The sequence below is a fragment of the Frankliniella occidentalis genome, unplaced genomic scaffold (genome assembly GCF_000697945.3).
Source record: "Frankliniella occidentalis isolate FOCC.00 unplaced genomic scaffold, Focc_3.1 Scaffold103, whole genome shotgun sequence".
Classification (NCBI taxonomy): Eukaryota; Metazoa; Arthropoda; class Insecta; order Thysanoptera; family Thripidae; genus Frankliniella; species Frankliniella occidentalis.
The window spans coordinates 546,459-565,314 of NW_026267232.1; the positions used below are offsets into that span (position 1 = coordinate 546,459).

Consider the following 18,856-nt stretch of genomic DNA (forward strand, 5'->3'; position numbering starts at 1 on the left):
TTTTCTGAGTCTGAATCAGGCCCAGAGTCAGAGGCAGACTCATTGCCATCAGACTTCTTTTTACTAGACAGCTTGCTTGTCTTCTTCATAGGTTTCTTTTCCGACTCTGAATCAGGCCCAGAGTCAGAGGTAGAATCATTGCCACCAGATTTATTTTTACCTATTGGTTTATTTGCCTTCTTTGATTGTTTCTTTTCTGATTCATTTTTCTTTAACACTAAATTTAATTTTTTAGGGATATTCTCACTATTCTTCATGCTTGTCTTAGATTTAGTAACAAGGGGTGCATCTGAGTCAGAAGATAAATCCTTTCCATTCTTCTCTCTCTCATCAGAGTCAGAAGATGAATCCTCATCACTATTTTTTCCTTCCTCTTTGGTTCTCTCTTTAGATTTCTTAATGTTTGAATTCACAGGGGGTGCATCCGTGTCAGAAGACAAATCCTTATCACACTTGACCCAAATCGCTGATGGTTTGTCAGACAAATGATTGGAGGATTGGTCTTCAATACTCGAATCTAGAACCAAACGGATATCTTCAGTACTGGAATCCAAAAGTTTATTCAAGTCTTTCTTGACCTTTTCTCCATTATGACACTGCTTCTTCGCCACATGTTTTATTTCTTCCTTGCTCTCTTCATCACTGCTGAGGGATCGTAACCTCTTCTCCTTGTTCGACATACTATCATTTGCTTGATTCAATGCCATCCCATAACAGCTCAATTCATTAAGGGCAATATGTTATCAACAGAAATGTCTGAAATAAAAAAGTGATCAGTAACAAAAGTTATTATCATTCATGAAAATTTGACATACTGGAAGAATGACAGTATTTTAGCAAATAACGATAAATGAAAGACGTAGTTACCAGAAAACAAACCCCAAAATTGGGTTTTACTGAGAACAGTGGTTATCACTTCAGATACCACAAACCTTGACGAATCGACAAAAGGAAAATAAATAGAAGTATCTGACTGATAAAGAACAATAACAGAAACAGAACAGCTACCGTTAATACTTTGGCGCCAAAAACCGTCAGGTTATGTGGCATAGGGGAGAGTTTGACTTGGCTCTTAGTTCTGACGCTTCGAGAGAGGGAAGGACATGATTTACTTCTACGGTCACCGTTGAGAAAACCTGGTGCAAAGAGCCACATCCATTAATCTTACGGGCAAAATAACCTTACCTGAAAATAATTCGATGCATCTCACATCACATATCACATATACATCTCTTGCATCATGGAGTCAAGCCACTAACGTAGGGAGACGCAAGGTCTGGTGCACCACCTAGTTCTTCAACGATTTGAGAACATTTCTCTTAGAGTAAGAGTCGGATCAAGGTATCCAATAGATTCGGTATATAATGCTGATGATCACCAGCACATTTTTTTCCTCTGTACCTTAACAAAAATTGGATCTTTTGCGAAATTTTGACGTTGCTACGAGCTATTGGGGGATAGTGTGAGAGAGACAGACATATCTGTCATGGCGGATCCCCCACCCTTCGACCAGCGTCTCCGCTACGTCGTCTGCGCTGAGTGAACTAGCGACTGACTAAAAACTATAACAAATGTATTTTCTAAGGTGAAAATCGTCCCTACAGTATAATGCTGATCATCCTTGCACTTGAGAGATGCTATTCAGTACCCTTACACCCCGGTAAAATTATTTTTATTTGTTTAAAGTGTTAAAGAAGTGTGCAGCCTTTACGATCGCCCGTTCCGTAGTGCTAATTTTACAAAGATATTACTTTTTTGCCATCGTCATACCGTCCCAATAATTAAACTAGATGAAGAAATTAATAATTGTTTTAACTAAACTGTGGCCCTTTCTTAAAAAACATTTCATAGCATTTAAAAGTAATCAAATGTTGACGAAACCGACGTAACCTCTACACCCGATCACAACACCCAAATCACAACAAGCACACATGCCAACCTACGGCAAAACTTCACATTTTTTTGAAGCATTCATCAGGACTTTTTCTGTACAGATCGTACATAACAGTGTAGAAATGACAATCAAAGTTTTAAAATAATATTAAAAAGCCTTCTTACTCCAATATTCTGTCAATATTTAGAGCAGAATGATTTGCCACAGTTGCCAGCACCTAATAGAAAAGAAAGGAGGAGGAAGGTAAAGACTCCGGACCGTTCCGCCACCTACCACGAAGGCGGTGGACGGATCCCCCAAGGGCTGGTGGCACCCGGCCGAACCTTGCGTCTCCCTACGTTAGTGGCTTGACTCCATGCTTGCATCACACGAGAGTGTGCTAAGTTTTTCATACTGAATGAACCCACTCCCACCCCTCTCCCCTCTCTCCTCTCCACCTCCACCTCTCTATCCCTCCCCCCTTTTCTTTTCTGTTTCTGCTTTTGCAGAAAGCATGCAAACTTAGGTTATTTCATCATATTTTGGTTGTAAACGAACGTGCTTTCAGAACGTTCTGCACCTAAAATGCTGCGGACGTTCAAGATAGACAAACCATTATGGGTACTCTCTAAATTCAAAAGGAACATTGATAAAGTAAGTGTGTTTAACTATTGGCTGTGAGGTTAAACGTCTCTGGCAATGTTCTTAGAGTACTGTAATAATTTGATTTTTACAGACTCCATCATTATGCATGTCCAGCAATACCAAGTTTTCCAAGCACGCCACCCTAGAAAAAATCAGAAATATTGGCATATCAGCCCACATTGACTCTGGAAAGACAACTTTGACTGAACGAATTTTATTTTATACTGGTCGTATTGCGCAAATGCATGAGGTGAGTTGTTTTTTTGTCCTAGGTTGTCAACATTAACTTCTAATTTATTTTTGTATAGACTTAAAATTTGTTCTAAGGTCAAAGGAAAAGATAATGTCGGAGCTGTGATGGACTCTATGGAACTGGAAAGACAACGTGGTATAACCATTCAATCTGCAGCAACATACACACGGTGGAAAGACCACAACATTAATATAATTGATACGCCAGGTAAGAAAAGTTAAAATAGCTACTACACAAATCAATGTATTTTAGTTCAGAGGCAGTGGATGTATCACACAATTTTCAAACTGTTCTTTCCTTGCTGCAGGCCACGTTGACTTTACAGTTGAGGTTGAGAGAGCTTTGAGGGTACTTGATGGTGCCATTTTAGTACTTTGTGCTGTTGGGGGTGTTCAGAGCCAAACATTAACTGTCAACCGCCAAATGAAAAGATATAACGTCCCATGTATTGGGTTCATTAACAAATTAGATCGTATGGGGGCAGATCCTCTACATGTTTTGAATCAATTGAGGTCTAAGTTACAGCACAATGCTGCTTTTCTGCAACTGCCTATTGGTGCAGAGGGTGAAACCAAAGGAATCATTGATTTAATTCAAAATAAAGCTTTGTATTTTGAAGGCCAATTTGGGTATGTAGATTTTAACATGCTCCAGAATTCCAGTCAACTTTTTTATTTTGAAATATTGTTATATTTTCCTATTTTTTTCTCAGAGAAACTGTGAGAGAAGATGAAATTCCGGCTGATCTTCGCAGTATGTCTGAAGAATTCAGACAGGAATTAATTGAACATGTGTCCAACGTTGATGAAAAATTAGGAGAAATGTTTTTGGGTAAGCAGAGTTTTACTCAATTTACAACATTTACGTATGTACTTTCCACTTAATCCAAATTCACCTTTAATCATTTTAGAGGAGAAAAAGCCATCAGAAGAAGATATTAAACAAGCTATTAGAAGATCTTGTCTGAAAAGAATTTTCACTCCAGTATTAGTTGGTACAGCTCTGAAAAACAAGGGAGTGCAACCTCTTCTGGATGCTGTGCTTGATTATTTGCCTAATCCTGGTGAAGTTGAAAATCTTGCTTTTCTTCAAAAGGAAGTGTATGTTGACCAATACAAAATTAATGAAAACATATATGATAGATATTAGATACCATTACGAGAACTTTTTTATGTAGGAAGAAGAAGGATGAAACACCAGAAACAGTTAAAGTTGTTTTAAGCCCTGAGCGTAGTGACAAAAACCCCTTTGTTGCTCTTGCATTTAAACTTGAAGCTGGCAAATTTGGACAATTGACGTACATGCGGTGCTACCAAGGAAAGCTTACGAAGGGTGAAACAATCTACAATGTCCGAAGTGCAAAGCGGGTAAGGTTCTCTGCCCAGAAATATCTTCGAGTATGACCAGCCTAAGGTCCTGCTTCTCAAAGCAGTTTAGAGTTTTGAAGAATTCTGACATTAGTTTGGTCTGACTTCTGACTGTAAATAGTTGTCATGGTCTGATTCTTTCACCCTATGGTATTCTAGGTCCGTGTCTCACGCTTGGTTCGATTGCATTCAAGTGAGATGGAAGAAGTTAATGAAGTTTTTGCTGGAGATATTTTTGCCCTCTTCGGTGTTGATTGCGCAAGTGGAGACACATTTGTTGTAGACAGCAAATTGAAAATGTCCATGGTAAGTGATACTTTTATACCGTGTTCGAAAGTCATTCATAGTTTAACAAAACAAATTTTCACTAACTCTCTTCTTCTTTTTTTCCCGTTTGAAATCAAGGAATCAATGCATGTACCAGACCCTGTTATTTCCATGTCCATCAAAGCAGCCTCTTCTACTCTCACAGACCAAATGTCAAAGGCTATTTCCCGATTCACTAAAGAGGATCCTACTTTCCATTATAGTTATGATGTTGACAATAAGGAATCAATTGTTTCGGGAATGGGTGAGCTTCACTTAGAAATTTATGCCCAGGTACTTAATTTTAATATTATTTACATATTTTGTTCGATTGCATTAGTTTTTCTTTATCCAGCAATTGTTTTTATTTATTTTTGGTCATAGAGAATGGAACGTGAGTACAACTGCCCAGTTATCTTGGGTAAGCCTAAAGTATCCTTTAGAGAGACATTAGTAGCCCCATATGAATTTGATTACTTGCACAAAAGACAAAGTGGAGGTGCTGGTCAGTATGCCAAGGTGATTGGTTGGTTAGAGGTAAGTGTCCTCAAGAAAGTGGTTGACTGTTGTGCTGACGGAGTCTTTATTTGACACTCATTTGCCCAAACTTATTTACAGCCACTTCCACCAGAAAAAAATACACTGATAGAATTTGTGGATGAGACTACTGGCACTAATGTTCCAAAACAATTTATTCCTGGTATCCAGAAGGGTTTGCATGAAGCTGCTCAAAAAGGCAAGTGTTCTCCACTTTTTTCTCTAATGAGTTGCCCTAGTTTAGAGGTCAACTAAGTTAATTAGACTTTTAAATTTTAGGACCATTGACTGGACATCAGTTGTCTGGTATAAAAATGCGTTTGCTTGATGGTGCACATCATATTGTGGACTCAAGTGAATATGCGTTTAATCTTGCAGCACAGGGGGCTCTCCAGGATGGTGTGTTTCAAAAGAATTATGTTCACAACCCATTTATCATGGTTTTCACTTATTAATGATATCTTACACCAACTTTAAAATTGTATTCCAGCTTTTGAATTAGGTTCCTGGAAGCTGTTGGAACCTATCATGAGTGTAGAAGTGTCCTTACCTATTGAATTCCAAGGAGCAATAATGGGCATTGTTTCCAGAAGGAAAGGAATTGTTGCAGGAAGTGAGGGAAAGGAAGGTTGGATAACCCTTCAAGCAGAGGTATGCTATACCTACATTCTACATCATTATTTTCTTTTAGTAAAAATTGGTTTGAGAACAAATTGTCTCTTTCTATTTTACAGGTTCCTTTAAATAACATGTTTGGATTTGTTGGGGAACTAAGGTCTTTAACTCAAGGCAAAGGAGAATACAGTATGGAATATTCACGTTATTCGCCAGTTGAACCTGAGGTTGAAGAGCAGTTAGTCCGAGAGTACCAAATTAAAATGGGATTAATATCAGAAAAGGATTTAGCTAAAGAAAAAGCAAAGAAAAAGGGCAGAAAGTGAAGGAAGTTAATTTAGAGGAACTTATCTGTGTCAAAACCTTAAGTCTGCAGCGCTAAAACATCTTGTTTAAAGCTATTAATGGACTTTCTCTTGTGAGTTAGTTCTATAACTGACTACATTAGAGTTAAAATAATTCGCCAGAAGGCAGAAAACTACCAAAAAACTGTGATTTATACCAGTAAGGAGTGTTGTCAACTGTAATATTAAACATCCTGATCTACATTCATGTCTTTATTCTAAATGTACCCCTTTCTTTAAATAGAACACTACACTTTTAAAAATGAAACAATTTGTAGAAAATAAAAATAAGCTTGAAGTGTTATCAAGCTCCGGTGGGTGACGACGGTCATCAGTGGAGTGGTGCTCTGGACTGCTCCCAGAGCAGTGGCCTTATCTCAGGGGGTGGGGGAATGACATGGGCCGCACTCGTCAGGGGTAATGCTTGGGTGTGGAGCGCGTTCCGTCGGGCGGGCTAGTATTATCTCCTTGGAGCTCACCAGCAGCCCATCCACACTCACTATCAAACTAATGGTAAGGTCTATTAGAAAGAGGAGGGGGGCAGACCGATGAAGAAGCGAAGTTCGGTGGGCTCGGCGACCACGGCATTGACGAGCGTGCTGTCCCGGAGGGTGGACGAGGTGGGTGCCATGCGTGTCATGACAGTTTCAGCGCACTGGGTGTCGGGGCTCGCCTTGTTGGTCTGCTTGGTCGGCATGGGTCGGACCGCGCTCATGGATGTTGACGAGGGTGACGACCCTGGACTTCCCTACGAGACACAGGACGGTCCACCCAGCAACCCCCTGGAGGGAGTCGCCCTCACCGTATCCTGGGACGGGACGGCAGGTGAAGGTGAGAGGGTGTCCAGACAAGCCCACATCGACACTGTAGTTTTTATTTTATAATGAACTTTGAGTAGATTGTATTATTGATAATTGCAATATTTGTATAGCCACAGAGTGGCCCGTTTGTGAGCCTGGAGGCAGTTATTCTCGCCCTCATAAGGTCTACTGTGACCGCTACTTCACCTGCCAGAATGGGCAGCCCTACCTTGGACAGTGCCTGGACGGGTATGGCTTTGTACTTTTCAAAGGTTGCAAACTGCTACATCAAGTGACTTGCGAAAAGGGAAAGAGATTACGTGAGTATTTCAAATGGCGGAAGAAAAAAAGAAATATAAAACACAGGGTTTGTTACATCATATTAACTGATCATCCACAGAGGCACCAAAAGGGCGAGGAGTGTGTGAAAGACTCTTTGGAATATATCCAGATCCCAAAAATTGCAACCGTTTCTACAAATGTGACAATGGTACAGCCGTACCAGATTCATGCCCACGATCCCTAATTTTTGACAATAATAAGAAAGTTTGCAGAAGACCGACCGATGAGGAGATATTTCAATGTGAAAGACCCACCGAGGCATCAACTCTAATGGGTAAGATTATCATAAAACATGTTGAGTTTTTTTAGACTTATCTATTTCCTTAACATATTTAAATTGTGGTCTCCAGTACCCCTCCAGCCTGCGGATTCAATGAAACCAGTGTTGTTTAAATGCCCCATACATAACATACTCGAATTTGGTGATCATTCTCGCCACCCTTACCCAGGCAATTGTCACTTTTTCATCATGTGTTTACGTGATGGAACAATGAAAGTAGGCAGTTGTGAACCAACAACAGCTTATAACCCTGTTACGAGCAATTGTGACTCAATATCCAAGGTTCCAAATTGTACTTAGGTGAGTAGTTGAGAAGGAATAGTACTTTGTGAACAATTAAGACATTTCAATAAAAAATTGTAATTCTCTCTTCAATTTTAGATTGACTGGCGGTAAAATTAAGTTATAACAATATCCATATTGAAATGGTAATGTAACAATACAGTGCTATAGATAAAATAAAACCTTGTTTGTGCTACTAAAAACTTTTTAAGATAAATCCAAAACTCTTATTTAATTTTATTTTCAAGGTAAGGGAAAACAATGCTAGATAAACAATAAAATTAAAATCATAATAAGAATCTTATTTGTTTGAGACACTAACAAGACATAGTAATATTTCCTACCATTAATTCTCTATCACTTTGACTTCTTGTTTGTGCCACAGCCTTTAATAGGGCTTTGCCCTCTTCCCTTGTCTGTAAAAAACACAAAATCAGATATGTAATTGGTAAAATACTTGAGCTAAAGATTATATCAACACATTGAGAAGTATCCAACTTACATCTTCATAATCAAGGCACTTATGAGCATATTTATAGGCTTCATCATATTGATTTCTTTTAATGTAATAATTAGCAAGGTACTTATAAGCTTGGCTAACTTCACTTTTTTCACCTGCTTGACTACTTTCATTATCAGTCACATACTCTATATATGCTGCAGAGGCATTTTCACTTTCTTGTAATTTATCATACAATCTGAAAATAACACTTTGTAAGTATCAAGACAAAAAAGAGAGGGATAAAAACCACAAAGACATATACTGCTGAAGGAAAGAGTGAAGTTAACTTACTTAGCCATCTTGAGAAGGGCAATACCTTCTATATCACCTACACTTCTGGCTTTAAAATAACATTTCAGAGCTTCTTGAATTTTATCAAGCTTCTCATAGGTTTCTCCCAGTGCTATTAACATTCGAGAATCATTTGGTCTAAGCTGTTGAGCCTGCTTATAATAATGTAAGCAATAGTATGGCATTTTCAGAATTTCATACGTTTGACCAAGGCCATACCATGCGCGGTAATCTCTTCTATTTACCTCTGCAAAACAAAATCCCAAACATTGAAAATCTTACACTTTACCTGAAATAAGATTATTGCAGAACAACTTTAAAAGGGTACTAGAAGTTACCAATGGCTTGACGATAACTTTGAATTGCAGCATTTGTGTTTTTCATTTCCATAAATTCATGACCCATGAGTGTCCATGCTGACAAGTATTGTGGATTTAATTTCAATGCTCTCTGGAAGTATAGAACAGCCTTTTGATGCTCAGAACGCAAGCTGTAATAGTTTCCTGAAGGAGTAGATGGGGGAGACAAGAAAGAAAAACAACTCAATAGTCAAAACCACTTAAGAAATAAATTAGGAAGGACAATAAAAATTTAAAACAACTGGGTTACCTATAACACAGCAAGTTTCCACCCTGTATTTGTCAACTTCACAAACATGATGAGCCAACTGAGATAATTCTACTCTTAACTCTTTAACATATAAAAGATTTGAATAAACATCTAGGTTGTCTAATCTGTATGGATCTTCTTTATGCAAATGGCGAAAAGTTGCTATAGCAGAATCAACCTCTAAAAATACAAATGAAAAATAATTCAGAATTAAATAAAAAAGATGAAATTATTGTTTTAAAGATCAAATAAAATGTAGAGTCTCTTTTCAAAATTACCTCTTCTATTGTGAGAAGCTATTGCTGTCTGAGCAGTTATGTAACTACTTTTTTCAAAGCCATTTTGTTGGAGTAAGTAATATATTTCCAAGGCAGCTTCATTCATCTGCTGCTCAAGGTACATGTGGGCGAGGAAAAACTGTTTCATCCAGTGGTTAGGAATATCTGTCAGGGGTGCCTAAATAGGCAACATCTTGAATTAAACAAATATTTCCAGGATCAAAAAAAAAAATGTACAGAATTTTATAACTGAGCTTACTTTTCCTTGATCTGATACTAAAGCTGCCAGTTCTAGCCAGGCACCCCAATGCAGGGGATCCTTTTGAATCGCTTCAACTAACACATTCTGAGCATCTCTTACTAACTCTAATCTTTTCAATACAACTCCATATAAATACAGACAGTATGAATCGAGCCTCCCTTCTTTATACTCCATGCGAAGCTCAGCAGATAACTCACGCAATGAACTATTTTGAGTAGGGTCTGGTGGCAAAGTTGAGTCAGTCATATCATGAAGTTTCTTTCTTTCACCAGACAAGTAACGTGAGTATAAGTGAAGGAATCTAGTCCTTGGTGAAGTGCTCTTTTCAGTGTAAAAAGCACATCTAAAAGTAAGAAACAGAAAACAATGTGTTTTAAAATAAACCTAAGATATGTAATTGAATGTAGTACTGTTAGATTAATTACCTATCCAACTCTTTTAAATCAAAGTAAGTCTTTGCAAGTGTGTATAAATCAGCATCGTCATCTCCTAAATTCCATATACTATGTTGAGATGTTATATCCGCACTGTCGACATCCACGTCCTTCAGAGCTATGTTCATTTCCGCCAACCTGAGCGACAAAGAAGTTAATTTTCTCAAATATAAACTAACACTTTTATAAAAAGGGAAATATTGTGACAAAAAACATGTAGCCTGCAGTTTCAAATGGTGACAGGTAGAAGAAAAGTTCAAATGATTAAACTTAAAATGACAGTTCAAAGAAACTCATAATAATAACCCCAGTGGCAATACAGAACTTTTCACTAATTAAATTTGTAAAGGAGCCGAAATAAGAACCACGAATGAGAATCAACTAAAATGTCAATCCCTGAAAATACTAGGAGTTTCTTTTTGTTAAATTGGTTAATTTTGGAATATAAATAAATGAGATGAGGTTAGGCGTCAAACAAATTTACTTACCATTTTGTGCTGTGTAGAAGTCCTCTTTGTGAGCACCCTATAATTGCTGTTTGGATCTCTGTTTTAATTTGTTTGAGATCAAATTTAAAAGTTATATCAGACATTTTCGAAGATACAAAAACTCTGCTAAGGGAAGATGTGCTGACATTTGTAGCTTGAAGCCGGCAGCTGTTATGGCGCCAACAGTAAAATTCCTCAGGTGATCAGACTATACCAAAAGATCGGAAGTACAGTCACATAAACCAGGAAGGCACATAGAATGTACTGGTGAGTTCAATGGTTCAAACGAGAGAATGCAATCAATATTTTTTTTCCTATGCGAAGGATCTTAAATTCCGATAGCACACATTTAAAATTCGATAGAACGAGGAAGTAAGGGGGAGGCACAAAGGGCGCTGTCTGCAATATAGTTCGATTCAGGAACCCTTCCTCTTCCTCCCCTTGGCACTTGTTATGTGATGTTTTTGTATTTAGGTGTTCTGTGTGTTCGCCCTTCCCAGTTTACTTGATATTTTACCCCAAGTAGAGTTTTTCTTTCTCATCTATAGTTCTTGATCATTTCTTCAGAAAATCAACTAAAGCAAAAAGTCACACAGCAAAAAGTCTGTTCCAAGCCAAGCTGCTAGAGGACACCGAGATGGTGACTCAGGAGACAGAAACGTCACTTAACCTAATATGTAAACATTAACCAACAGGTGAGCATTTCTCGATATTTGTGATAATTTCCCTTTTCAAAGCTATCCCATGTACTCTGATGCAATAATTCACTAATCAAGTTTGTTGTATAACAGTAAATTTTACTTCTAAAATATTGGACATAACCCCCTTTTAAATGGGGTTGTCTATGTCCATAAGATCTAAGAATAAGTATTCCCTTGGTCAGTAGTTATCTTCTATTCTTTGCTCAACTTCCAAATATTTTTCACTTCTGTAAAATTAAGTCACCAAGACTGAGCTTACTTAATGTCAAACTGAAGGGTGTGGTAATTATGTGTTTGTTTGGATAAATTAAAATCCTTTATGTCAAATTTCAGAAGATAAATGTTTGCATTAAGTCCAAGCAATGTCACTTCTACCTCAAAGAGCCTCATCAAGATGGAAGGAGTGGTCCCCAACACCAAGGAGGAAAGAGTGGATTCCCCTTGTCACTCAGCAGGTAAAGTGTATACACATTGTTTACATTACGTTCTATTTTTCCCCAGTTAATATACTGCATATTCCTTCACAGCAACGGTTGAGGAGTATGGTTCAGGTGACTGCCTACAATGTACCTTGGCATCCAGGCAGCAGCCTGTACTTTACCCTTCATCAGACTATGATGTCTCCACCTTTCTATACAAGTGAACGTTTGCAACACCAGCATCCAAAATGGGGAGAAATAGAAGTGTCTGGTCTACCTTCATCTGTCAATACTTCTGCCACTGGTGAGGAATATTTGGTGTAGTCAATTTATTGAATTATCTGTATTTATCCATCTCATGTACCTTTTGTATTCTTTTAGGTTTAGTGATCAGGTTGTGGTTGCATCAAGGACAGCAAAATCATGATAATGTGGTTTTAGTTTGGGGTGTCTATTTCAGTGGTTTAGTGTACCTTGGACCTCGACTTACAGCCAATGCCTCACATTTCAATGAAAAAGCTGTTGTTCTTCATATGCAAGGTGGTTACTTCACTGACAGACTGAGTGTAAAGGAGTTGCCATCCAATGCAATGACACGTTATTTGTCAACTGTACTTCCCTTGGGGGACACTAGACCAAGTTATCCAATTTCTCTTCTTTTAAAGTAAGTATCAAGTCATTTAATACAGTTTTTCTATTTCTCAAAACAAGTAATATTCTGTTTCCCATCCTCTCATATTACAGGTTAAGAAATAAACAACAAGCTATCAAAAAAATGAGTCTAAAGTCAGGTGTTTTGAAGGACAAAATACTAGTTGGCGGGATGTCTAGTGAAGATGCAAGTATATCCCGTGAAAGTAATCCAACCATTAGAAGGCTTCTAAGTAAAGGCAGACCCAAACCTCAGCAAAAACAAGAGACCATGACTCTTCTCTGTCAAGTTGAAGTGCTTCGTTTTAGGGTGGCTCTTCTCCGTCAAGAGAAGCAACGTAAATTGGCCCAACTAGAATGTTTAGAAAAGCAGCGGGATGTAGCAGCGAATGATAATGCAGACCATAGTATGTACACTATAAACCTAGTGTTTTAATTCATTGTTATCTTTGTATTTCTTGGCTCTGAACTACCTTATCTTTTAGGTTGTGAGTTGACAGAACGGTACCAAAACTTGCATAAAGAAGTGGAACATTTGCGAGAAAGGCGGCGCCATCACACTGATATGTTTGAGGCGTTTGTTCTTAAAAGCTCACAGCTTAGTTTTCGCAGGAAAAATCTTTTGTCGCAACTCAGCCACATTTATCCAGTAACTTTGGTGAGTTGGATATTTTTTACAAAGTTACTGATTTCCAATTGATCCTATGATTAATCATAATATTTCTTTATGCAGACTGATGGGAAATATACCATATGTGGTATTCATTTACCAAACTCTGAGGAATTATCAAATGCTGACGATGTGTCAGTGTCTGTTGCCCTAGGATTTGTAGCACACTTAGTGCAGATGGTCTCTATATTTTTGCAAGTGCCGCTTCGCTACCCCATAATTCATTTTGGATCTCGTAGCAAAATTATTGACCACATCTCTGACAAAATACCTGACAGAGAAAGGGAGTAAGTACTAAAATTCTCTCTATATAAACATAAAAATGCAATATTAATCATTTCAATAAATACAAATGATGTTTCAAAAGGTTTCCACTGTTTTCCCGTGGGAAAGATAAACTCCAGTTTCATTACGGTGTTTATCTACTGAACAAAAATATTGCTCAACTACGCTGGCAAGTAGGGTTCCCAACTAATGATTTACGAGCAACACTTCATAATGTGTATCATTTAGTTCACTTAAATCAGTTTCCAACGTAAGTCTGAGATGTATACTTTATCAGTAGTCGGCTGGGCTCTCAAGGGTATTGATGATTTATGGGTGGGCTCTTGATTTATTTTGACATATTTCCTCTTTCTTTCTGCTGCAGGCTGGAAAGTCACCATCGCTCAATGTCGGGATCTTCCCTTGATGTACTAGGATCCTCTGTCAATGTGAGCCCAGTGGGGAGTGTCACAGCCATTGGCACCAGTCATGGTATTCTCATCAGTCCTAACCAACTTAGGGCCAGACATAGATCTTCGAAGTCGATGGGGAGTACAGAGCTCCTCTTCCCAATTAATAAGAGAACAGGATCTTATACACCTCTTTCTCCCCATGTAGGTGTATTCTGGTTTTATTATTTACAGAAATTTCATTTTATTGCATTTTTAAATTAGTACTTATTTTTATGTTGTGTTTTTCAGATTACATCTGATGGTTTAGCAGGCAGCGCAAACCTTAGTTACTCTCTTGATAAAGGGCTTGATGAGTATGAAGAGATAAAGTCAGTTTACGAAGATGCAGTCAGTATAGGAGGCAACCCTCTGAATGGCACTGCTCCATCATCCTCCACATCTAATCTCACTTTTATTGGCTCAGAACCAAACCTAGTCATAGCCAGTCATATGAACTCTGTGAATGGAGGAAAACAATCTGTCACAGTTATTGAAGCCAACAATCAAACGCCTCAAGTAAAGGACTGGAAAAGTGTCAAAGGAGCTGTTCCTACATCTTCAGATGAAAATGATATTCCTAGTTCACTCCCCAAAATCGGAAAGAAATCTGAGTTTACTTTAGTCACTGAACGCTTAGCAGAACTTGTCGATTCAAGCAAGAGTTTTGATGATGGTCCAGCTAAAGGTGCAGGACCTGAAAATTTGATCCAGGAGAAATCAACGGTTGGGCATGTAATTAAAGAAGGTTTAGGTCCACAAATGGCTGCATGCAATTTAGCTAAGAAATCTAATGCTGATTTGTTTAAAAAAATGCCTTGTGATGTGGATTCTTCAAAAAAAGTTCAAATTGATGAGGTTTCTTCCTCAGACATTCTTTCAGAACCCACAAGCAGAAAACCAAGTGAGCGAAAGCCTGACACATTGAGTTCTGGAAGAGTAATGGGAGATATTGAAGTAGATGTTGGAACAGATGCTCTTGCCTCTATTTCAAGTACCAATCAAAGTCCTTTATATGAAAGAGAAAATGGAAGTAATTCACAAAATATGGGAGAGCTACAGACAAATTCTGTGAGGAAAAAATTATGCGAGGATCGAAAAGAATCTGAAGAAAACAGAATGGAATGTGTAGGTGTTGAAGAAAGTGTTCTTGTTGACAATTTATTTGCCAGTGTTACCAGTCGAACTGAGGCTTTGGCTAGCCATGCTACAAGTTTTAACCTCATGAGTTCAAGACATGGAAGTACATAGGATAGACTTTAATAACAGGGTGTAATTTATGATGTAAAATATAGATAATTTAACACCACATAAAGTGGTGCAAAGTCTTCTAGTCACACATTTCTTGCATTTAAGAATCAGTTTTGCAGGTCTATTCCATCTCTTGACAATATTTGGGTGGTTTGTTTTGTCTTGTGGGCATATGTTGCAATAATTGAAGACAGACTTGATATTGTAATAAATAAGGCGTTGTCTTGACTCTTATCCATGACACTGGCGCTGCCCTTGCAAGGATCATCACAAGGATATTTTTTATGATGACATTGTTATAACATAGATTTCCTTTATGTTCGACAACCAAAAATATGCTAGAATTAAAAGGGACCAGCTTTCTCTGTTGTAGCTGTTCTCTTTTTGTACTGGTCAGTACTGGTCATATCACTATTCCACTGTACTTCCATGGTCTGTTCCTGGTATTTTCTTTGTGGGAGAAATATGTTGTCATATTTTGCTAGTTACCTTCTCAGGTTTGAGTAATATGTTTATGTGCTCATCTGATTATTGTCTCCATATTCAAACACAATGGTTCCATGTGATTTGAATAGCTTGTGATATCTTCTTTCCGTAACTTGATATTATAGTTGTCAAGTTTTAGTGTGAGAGTGATTGTAGGTTTCTGATTTTCTATATGTATAATGAAGCAAGTTTGAATTGTTTGGTTTGACAGCCTTTCCCCTCAAATTAGCTACTTTTCTTTCATTCTTCCTATCCCTTTAATCATGATACAAGTGCAAGGTTGTATTTTTCACCAAAGAATTCTTGCATACTTATTTCATTTCATGTATTCACAGTTTACAGCTCTTTCCTCATACTTTTGTTACTGTTATATTATTCCTTTTTTTGACATTTTTTCAGATGTGATAGGAGGTTTTTGAAGAAACCCAATAGCAATAATACTAAGGATACAAATTTAAGCTTTCAACTTTGTATGTGGTTTTGATATTGTATCTACTATATATTCTATGAATTGTTATTTTATGCATATTGCAAAGAAATAGGAAGCGGTAAAATTGTAACTTTATTTTTCCTTCATATTGTTAAATGTACAAGACAGTTAACCAATACAAAATTATATAAAAACTCTCAGTTCTTTCCTATCTTGTCCTACCATCTAGACAATAAGCAGGTTCAACAGTTTGCTTTTGTGTTAAAGGTCTGTGTCAGTGTATTGGATAAACACATCATTTGTCTTTTTAGAATGATAAGTCTCCAAACTCCTAATTTGGACCATAGACCTCAGTTCCTTGCTGAAACAAGGTGGCAAAGACCGCTGGGTTTAGGCAAATATGCTGAAAATTGTAAACAGCCTACTTGGTTGCTACTCACTTGTCGGCGCGCAGCCTCACGTTGTCCACGAAGGCCTGGCTGAGGAGTCTTCGTCGTTCGAGGAGTTCTTTCCGACTCTCGCCGAGCTCAGAGCGGAGTCGCCTCACCTGCTTCTGGTAAGCACGGCAAGGGACCACGTCACGCCGATGTCGAAACAAAGTCCCTCGGGGTCCCTGTCTGTTGCGTTTGAACCACGCTCGGGTGGCCTACCAGTGTGGCGTCCAGACGCTGGCGGTGGAACTCGAGGTCCTCCTCCTTGATGTTGACGAGCTCCTCCAGGAGGCGGCGCTCCGCCCGGCCGTGGCGCAGCTCCCCGAGCAGCCACCGCTCCAGCCGCCGGATCTTGGTCGCCAGGTACGTCACGACGTCGGGATCCTCGACCGGCAGGTCGCGGGGGATCGAGTCAACCCCTTCGACGGGCAGGTCGCTGGCCATCGCCCGGTCAGGGTGGCCGGGCCGGCCTGGGCACAGCTCGTGACACGACGTCAACGGCAAGACCGCCAGCGGACCGGCTCAGGCCGGCCGGCTCAACAATGCGGTGCAGCGGCGCCTTTCAGAGCTTTCCGATTTGGTTCTTACCAAATGATGCGAAATATGGCAGGGAACGGAGTGGGAGGTAGGCAAGAGGGGTGGCGGGGTGGGGGCTCATGGTGCTCATCGGTATCTAACACTGTCACCATGGAGGTGCCACTCGCACGAAGGACGGTGTCGCCTGTCGTCAGCAAGTCTCTGACCATGGCGCCTTACGGCTCGGAGTAGGCAACCCGCCCGCACGTGTGCCATGCGGTACAGTCTGACTGCGGACGTGGACTCGGCCGATCTGCCACCGCGCGGGCAGATTGTGTTGTGTATCGCCATAGTTTTTACAGTCACTGGCGATTTTATGACATGCACGTGTTGGGGAAGAAGGAGGTCGTCGGGTGGGCGAGTGAGGTCACACGGGTACCTCGGGATACCTTCTTACTATATATCCACTATCCCTCTTCGCTTCGAGCCGAGTTTGATGAGTCTGCGGAGAGATGCTATCGATCGGCTGCGTTCGGAGTGCGGCCGATCATCGGAAGGTACGCACTTTGAGGGGAAGTCCAGCACACCGACGCCTTCTGACGCCTCCATCCTCCATCGCCCGTTCGATCGGCACGGAGTACGTGACACATAAGGCTCCCCGGCTTGCCTTTTTCGAATTTACTTTTATTATTATTGTGTTTCTTCCCTTGATTCGATCCTCAGCGCCGACGATTCCTCTTATAATTCTCTTATTTGCTCGTGAAATGATGAGGTTGGTTGGTTGAGAGCGCGCCGTGCCCATGGCCCCCCTACCCCTGCTGCCTGCTGCCCCCTACCCATTCCCGGCCAGGGGCGCCCACAACTGACTTTTATTTTTCGTCAAATTACAGAGTCAGCGAGAAGTGCGAAGGAATCCGATGCTCTGAGCAAAGGGGGGAAGAATGTGTGTGAGTGAGGGGAAGAGGGGGGGGGGGGGCGTCCAAGCTCCACCCGTGTGTGGCCGGCCCATCGAACGTGGACGTGCCTCGGCTTTAACCGCTACCTGTTGACCGCAGGCTGCCACAGACAGTGCGGCGCGTAGTCGCGGGTTTCACGAAATTGGAGAGACTGCGCCAGTATCCTCGGATATAAGACGCCTCAAAGTAGCAAAATGTCTTGAAGCCCCACCGGAACAGCACCTAGACGGACGTAAAGCCCCTCGCGTTCGGGTAATACATTCGCACTCCCAAGGGGTTGCGGTTGGGGAGGGGTGGGGAGGATGTTTGATCTGCAACTACCACGAAACCGTTCAGCTGCTTATTTTGCGAGCCCGGCGTCTTGCGGGCGGCGCTGCGATACGCAAGAGAAGTTGAATCCGCCCGTCGATGTACCAATAGGCGCGTCCAACTGCACCAACACGTAGTACCTCTACACACAGGTATGTACTAGTGGAGTGCGAATGCACCCCGCCCCGCCTCAACTACACGTACATCGAGTACCACACGTTGTGGTGTTTATTATCATGCACGCATGGCTTGGCCACGGCGGCACTCGGCTGGTGGTTAGCTGCTTGGCATCGCGATAGGGACAGCTAGCTGCGGCAGCTGCAGATGTGCGGCCAGCAGACAGCTGTGGCGGTCCCCGCTAGAATCTCGTCGAATCACGTCTTTCCGATGAATACCTCTCTAATGGAGTGTACAAACGCTGGCCGAGGGGGGGGGGGGGCGTAGCGTAGCGCAGCCCCCGCGGCAGCCTGATACCCGGGACCGGCAGTAAATTACATCAACTGTATCAACGCCGCGGAAAATAATCAAAATAGTAGAGAAACAGGCGGCAGGAATCCGGAGCTGAAATTACTCGCATAGCTCAGGCGCGGTCTAAGGTTCGGCTGACAGGGGGGAGCGGTTCAATGTCGGTTGTCTACGTTCGGGGGGTTTTTGCAGCGCAAATTGCCTACTTTTCCAGCGGCTTACTCGAGACGACGCGGCGATTCCCGCCTCCTTTCAATCCGCATCACAGAAGTAGATAAAGCATACGTAGAAATACTCCCGTGATTTGCAAGCCCGCCCCAAATAAACGAGGACAACCCCTTCCCCTCCCT

The 18,856-nt window shown here is 40.6% G+C and overlaps 6 protein-coding genes across 7 annotated transcripts in view; 3 read left to right on the top strand and 3 right to left on the bottom strand.

Annotated features, from left to right (window-relative positions):
• The window catches only part of LOC113209385 (S-antigen protein-like), a gene marked incomplete at its 3' end in the record, with an annotated part of 5,386 nt that extends 3,321 nt beyond the window's left edge, over positions 1-2,065 (bottom strand). The window contains 4 exon segments of the mRNA XM_026426865.2: positions 1-756; positions 868-932; positions 1,009-1,136; positions 1,771-2,065. Coding sequence (XP_026282650.2) covers positions 1-707 — 707 coding nt within the window.
• A 271-nt stretch (positions 2,066-2,336) lies between these two features.
• Positions 2,337-6,144, top strand: LOC113209384 (elongation factor G, mitochondrial). The gene is made up of 14 exons (XM_026426862.2): positions 2,337-2,527; positions 2,610-2,768; positions 2,846-2,978; positions 3,079-3,400; positions 3,484-3,602; positions 3,682-3,871; positions 3,949-4,138; positions 4,298-4,444; positions 4,544-4,738; positions 4,829-4,981; positions 5,063-5,180; positions 5,261-5,380; positions 5,472-5,632; positions 5,716-6,144. The coding sequence occupies exons 1-14, from the start codon at positions 2,459-2,461 to the stop codon at positions 5,920-5,922; spliced, it is 2,283 nt and encodes a 760-aa protein (XP_026282647.1). The 5' UTR covers positions 2,337-2,458; the 3' UTR covers positions 5,923-6,144.
• A 181-nt stretch (positions 6,145-6,325) lies between these two features.
• LOC113209392 (uncharacterized) lies at positions 6,326-7,880 on the top strand. Of its 2 annotated transcripts, XM_052269799.1 has the most exons (6): positions 6,326-6,453; positions 6,586-6,771; positions 6,872-7,060; positions 7,141-7,356; positions 7,433-7,662; positions 7,744-7,880. In XM_052269799.1, the coding sequence occupies exons 2-5, from the start codon at positions 6,636-6,638 to the stop codon at positions 7,660-7,662; spliced, it is 771 nt and encodes a 256-aa protein (XP_052125759.1). In that variant the 5' UTR covers positions 6,326-6,453; positions 6,586-6,635; the 3' UTR covers positions 7,744-7,880. The 2 variants fall into 2 exon arrangements, with proteins under 2 accessions (XP_052125759.1, XP_026282663.1); XM_026426878.2 differs by lacking the exon at positions 6,326-6,453 and having other exon boundaries at positions 6,464-6,771.
• On the bottom strand, positions 7,703-10,795 carry LOC113209387 (cell division cycle protein 23 homolog). The gene is made up of 9 exons (XM_026426869.2): positions 10,509-10,795; positions 10,012-10,158; positions 9,584-9,929; positions 9,325-9,502; positions 9,047-9,226; positions 8,776-8,940; positions 8,438-8,684; positions 8,147-8,342; positions 7,703-8,060 (listed from the first exon to the last, which is right to left on the bottom strand). The coding sequence occupies exons 1-9, from the start codon at positions 10,610-10,612 to the stop codon at positions 7,962-7,964; spliced, it is 1,662 nt and encodes a 553-aa protein (XP_026282654.1). The 5' UTR covers positions 10,613-10,795; the 3' UTR covers positions 7,703-7,961.
• A 162-nt stretch (positions 10,796-10,957) lies between these two features.
• Positions 10,958-16,026, top strand: LOC113209383 (UV radiation resistance-associated protein). The gene is made up of 10 exons (XM_026426861.2): positions 10,958-11,203; positions 11,543-11,664; positions 11,737-11,932; positions 12,010-12,292; positions 12,373-12,686; positions 12,765-12,937; positions 13,013-13,236; positions 13,317-13,484; positions 13,599-13,827; positions 13,915-16,026. Exons 2-10 carry the CDS (start codon positions 11,572-11,574, stop codon positions 14,911-14,913), a joined length of 2,679 nt encoding a protein of 892 aa, XP_026282646.1. The 5' UTR covers positions 10,958-11,203; positions 11,543-11,571; the 3' UTR covers positions 14,914-16,026.
• Positions 16,027-16,088: 62 nt separating this feature from the next.
• LOC113209393 (uncharacterized) lies at positions 16,089-16,838 on the bottom strand. Its single transcript, XM_026426879.2, has 3 exons — positions 16,480-16,838; positions 16,270-16,382; positions 16,089-16,190 (listed from the first exon to the last, which is right to left on the bottom strand). The coding sequence occupies exons 1-3, from the start codon at positions 16,702-16,704 to the stop codon at positions 16,091-16,093; spliced, it is 438 nt and encodes a 145-aa protein (XP_026282664.1). The 5' UTR covers positions 16,705-16,838; the 3' UTR covers positions 16,089-16,090.
• Positions 16,839-18,856: the final 2,018 nt, after the last annotated feature.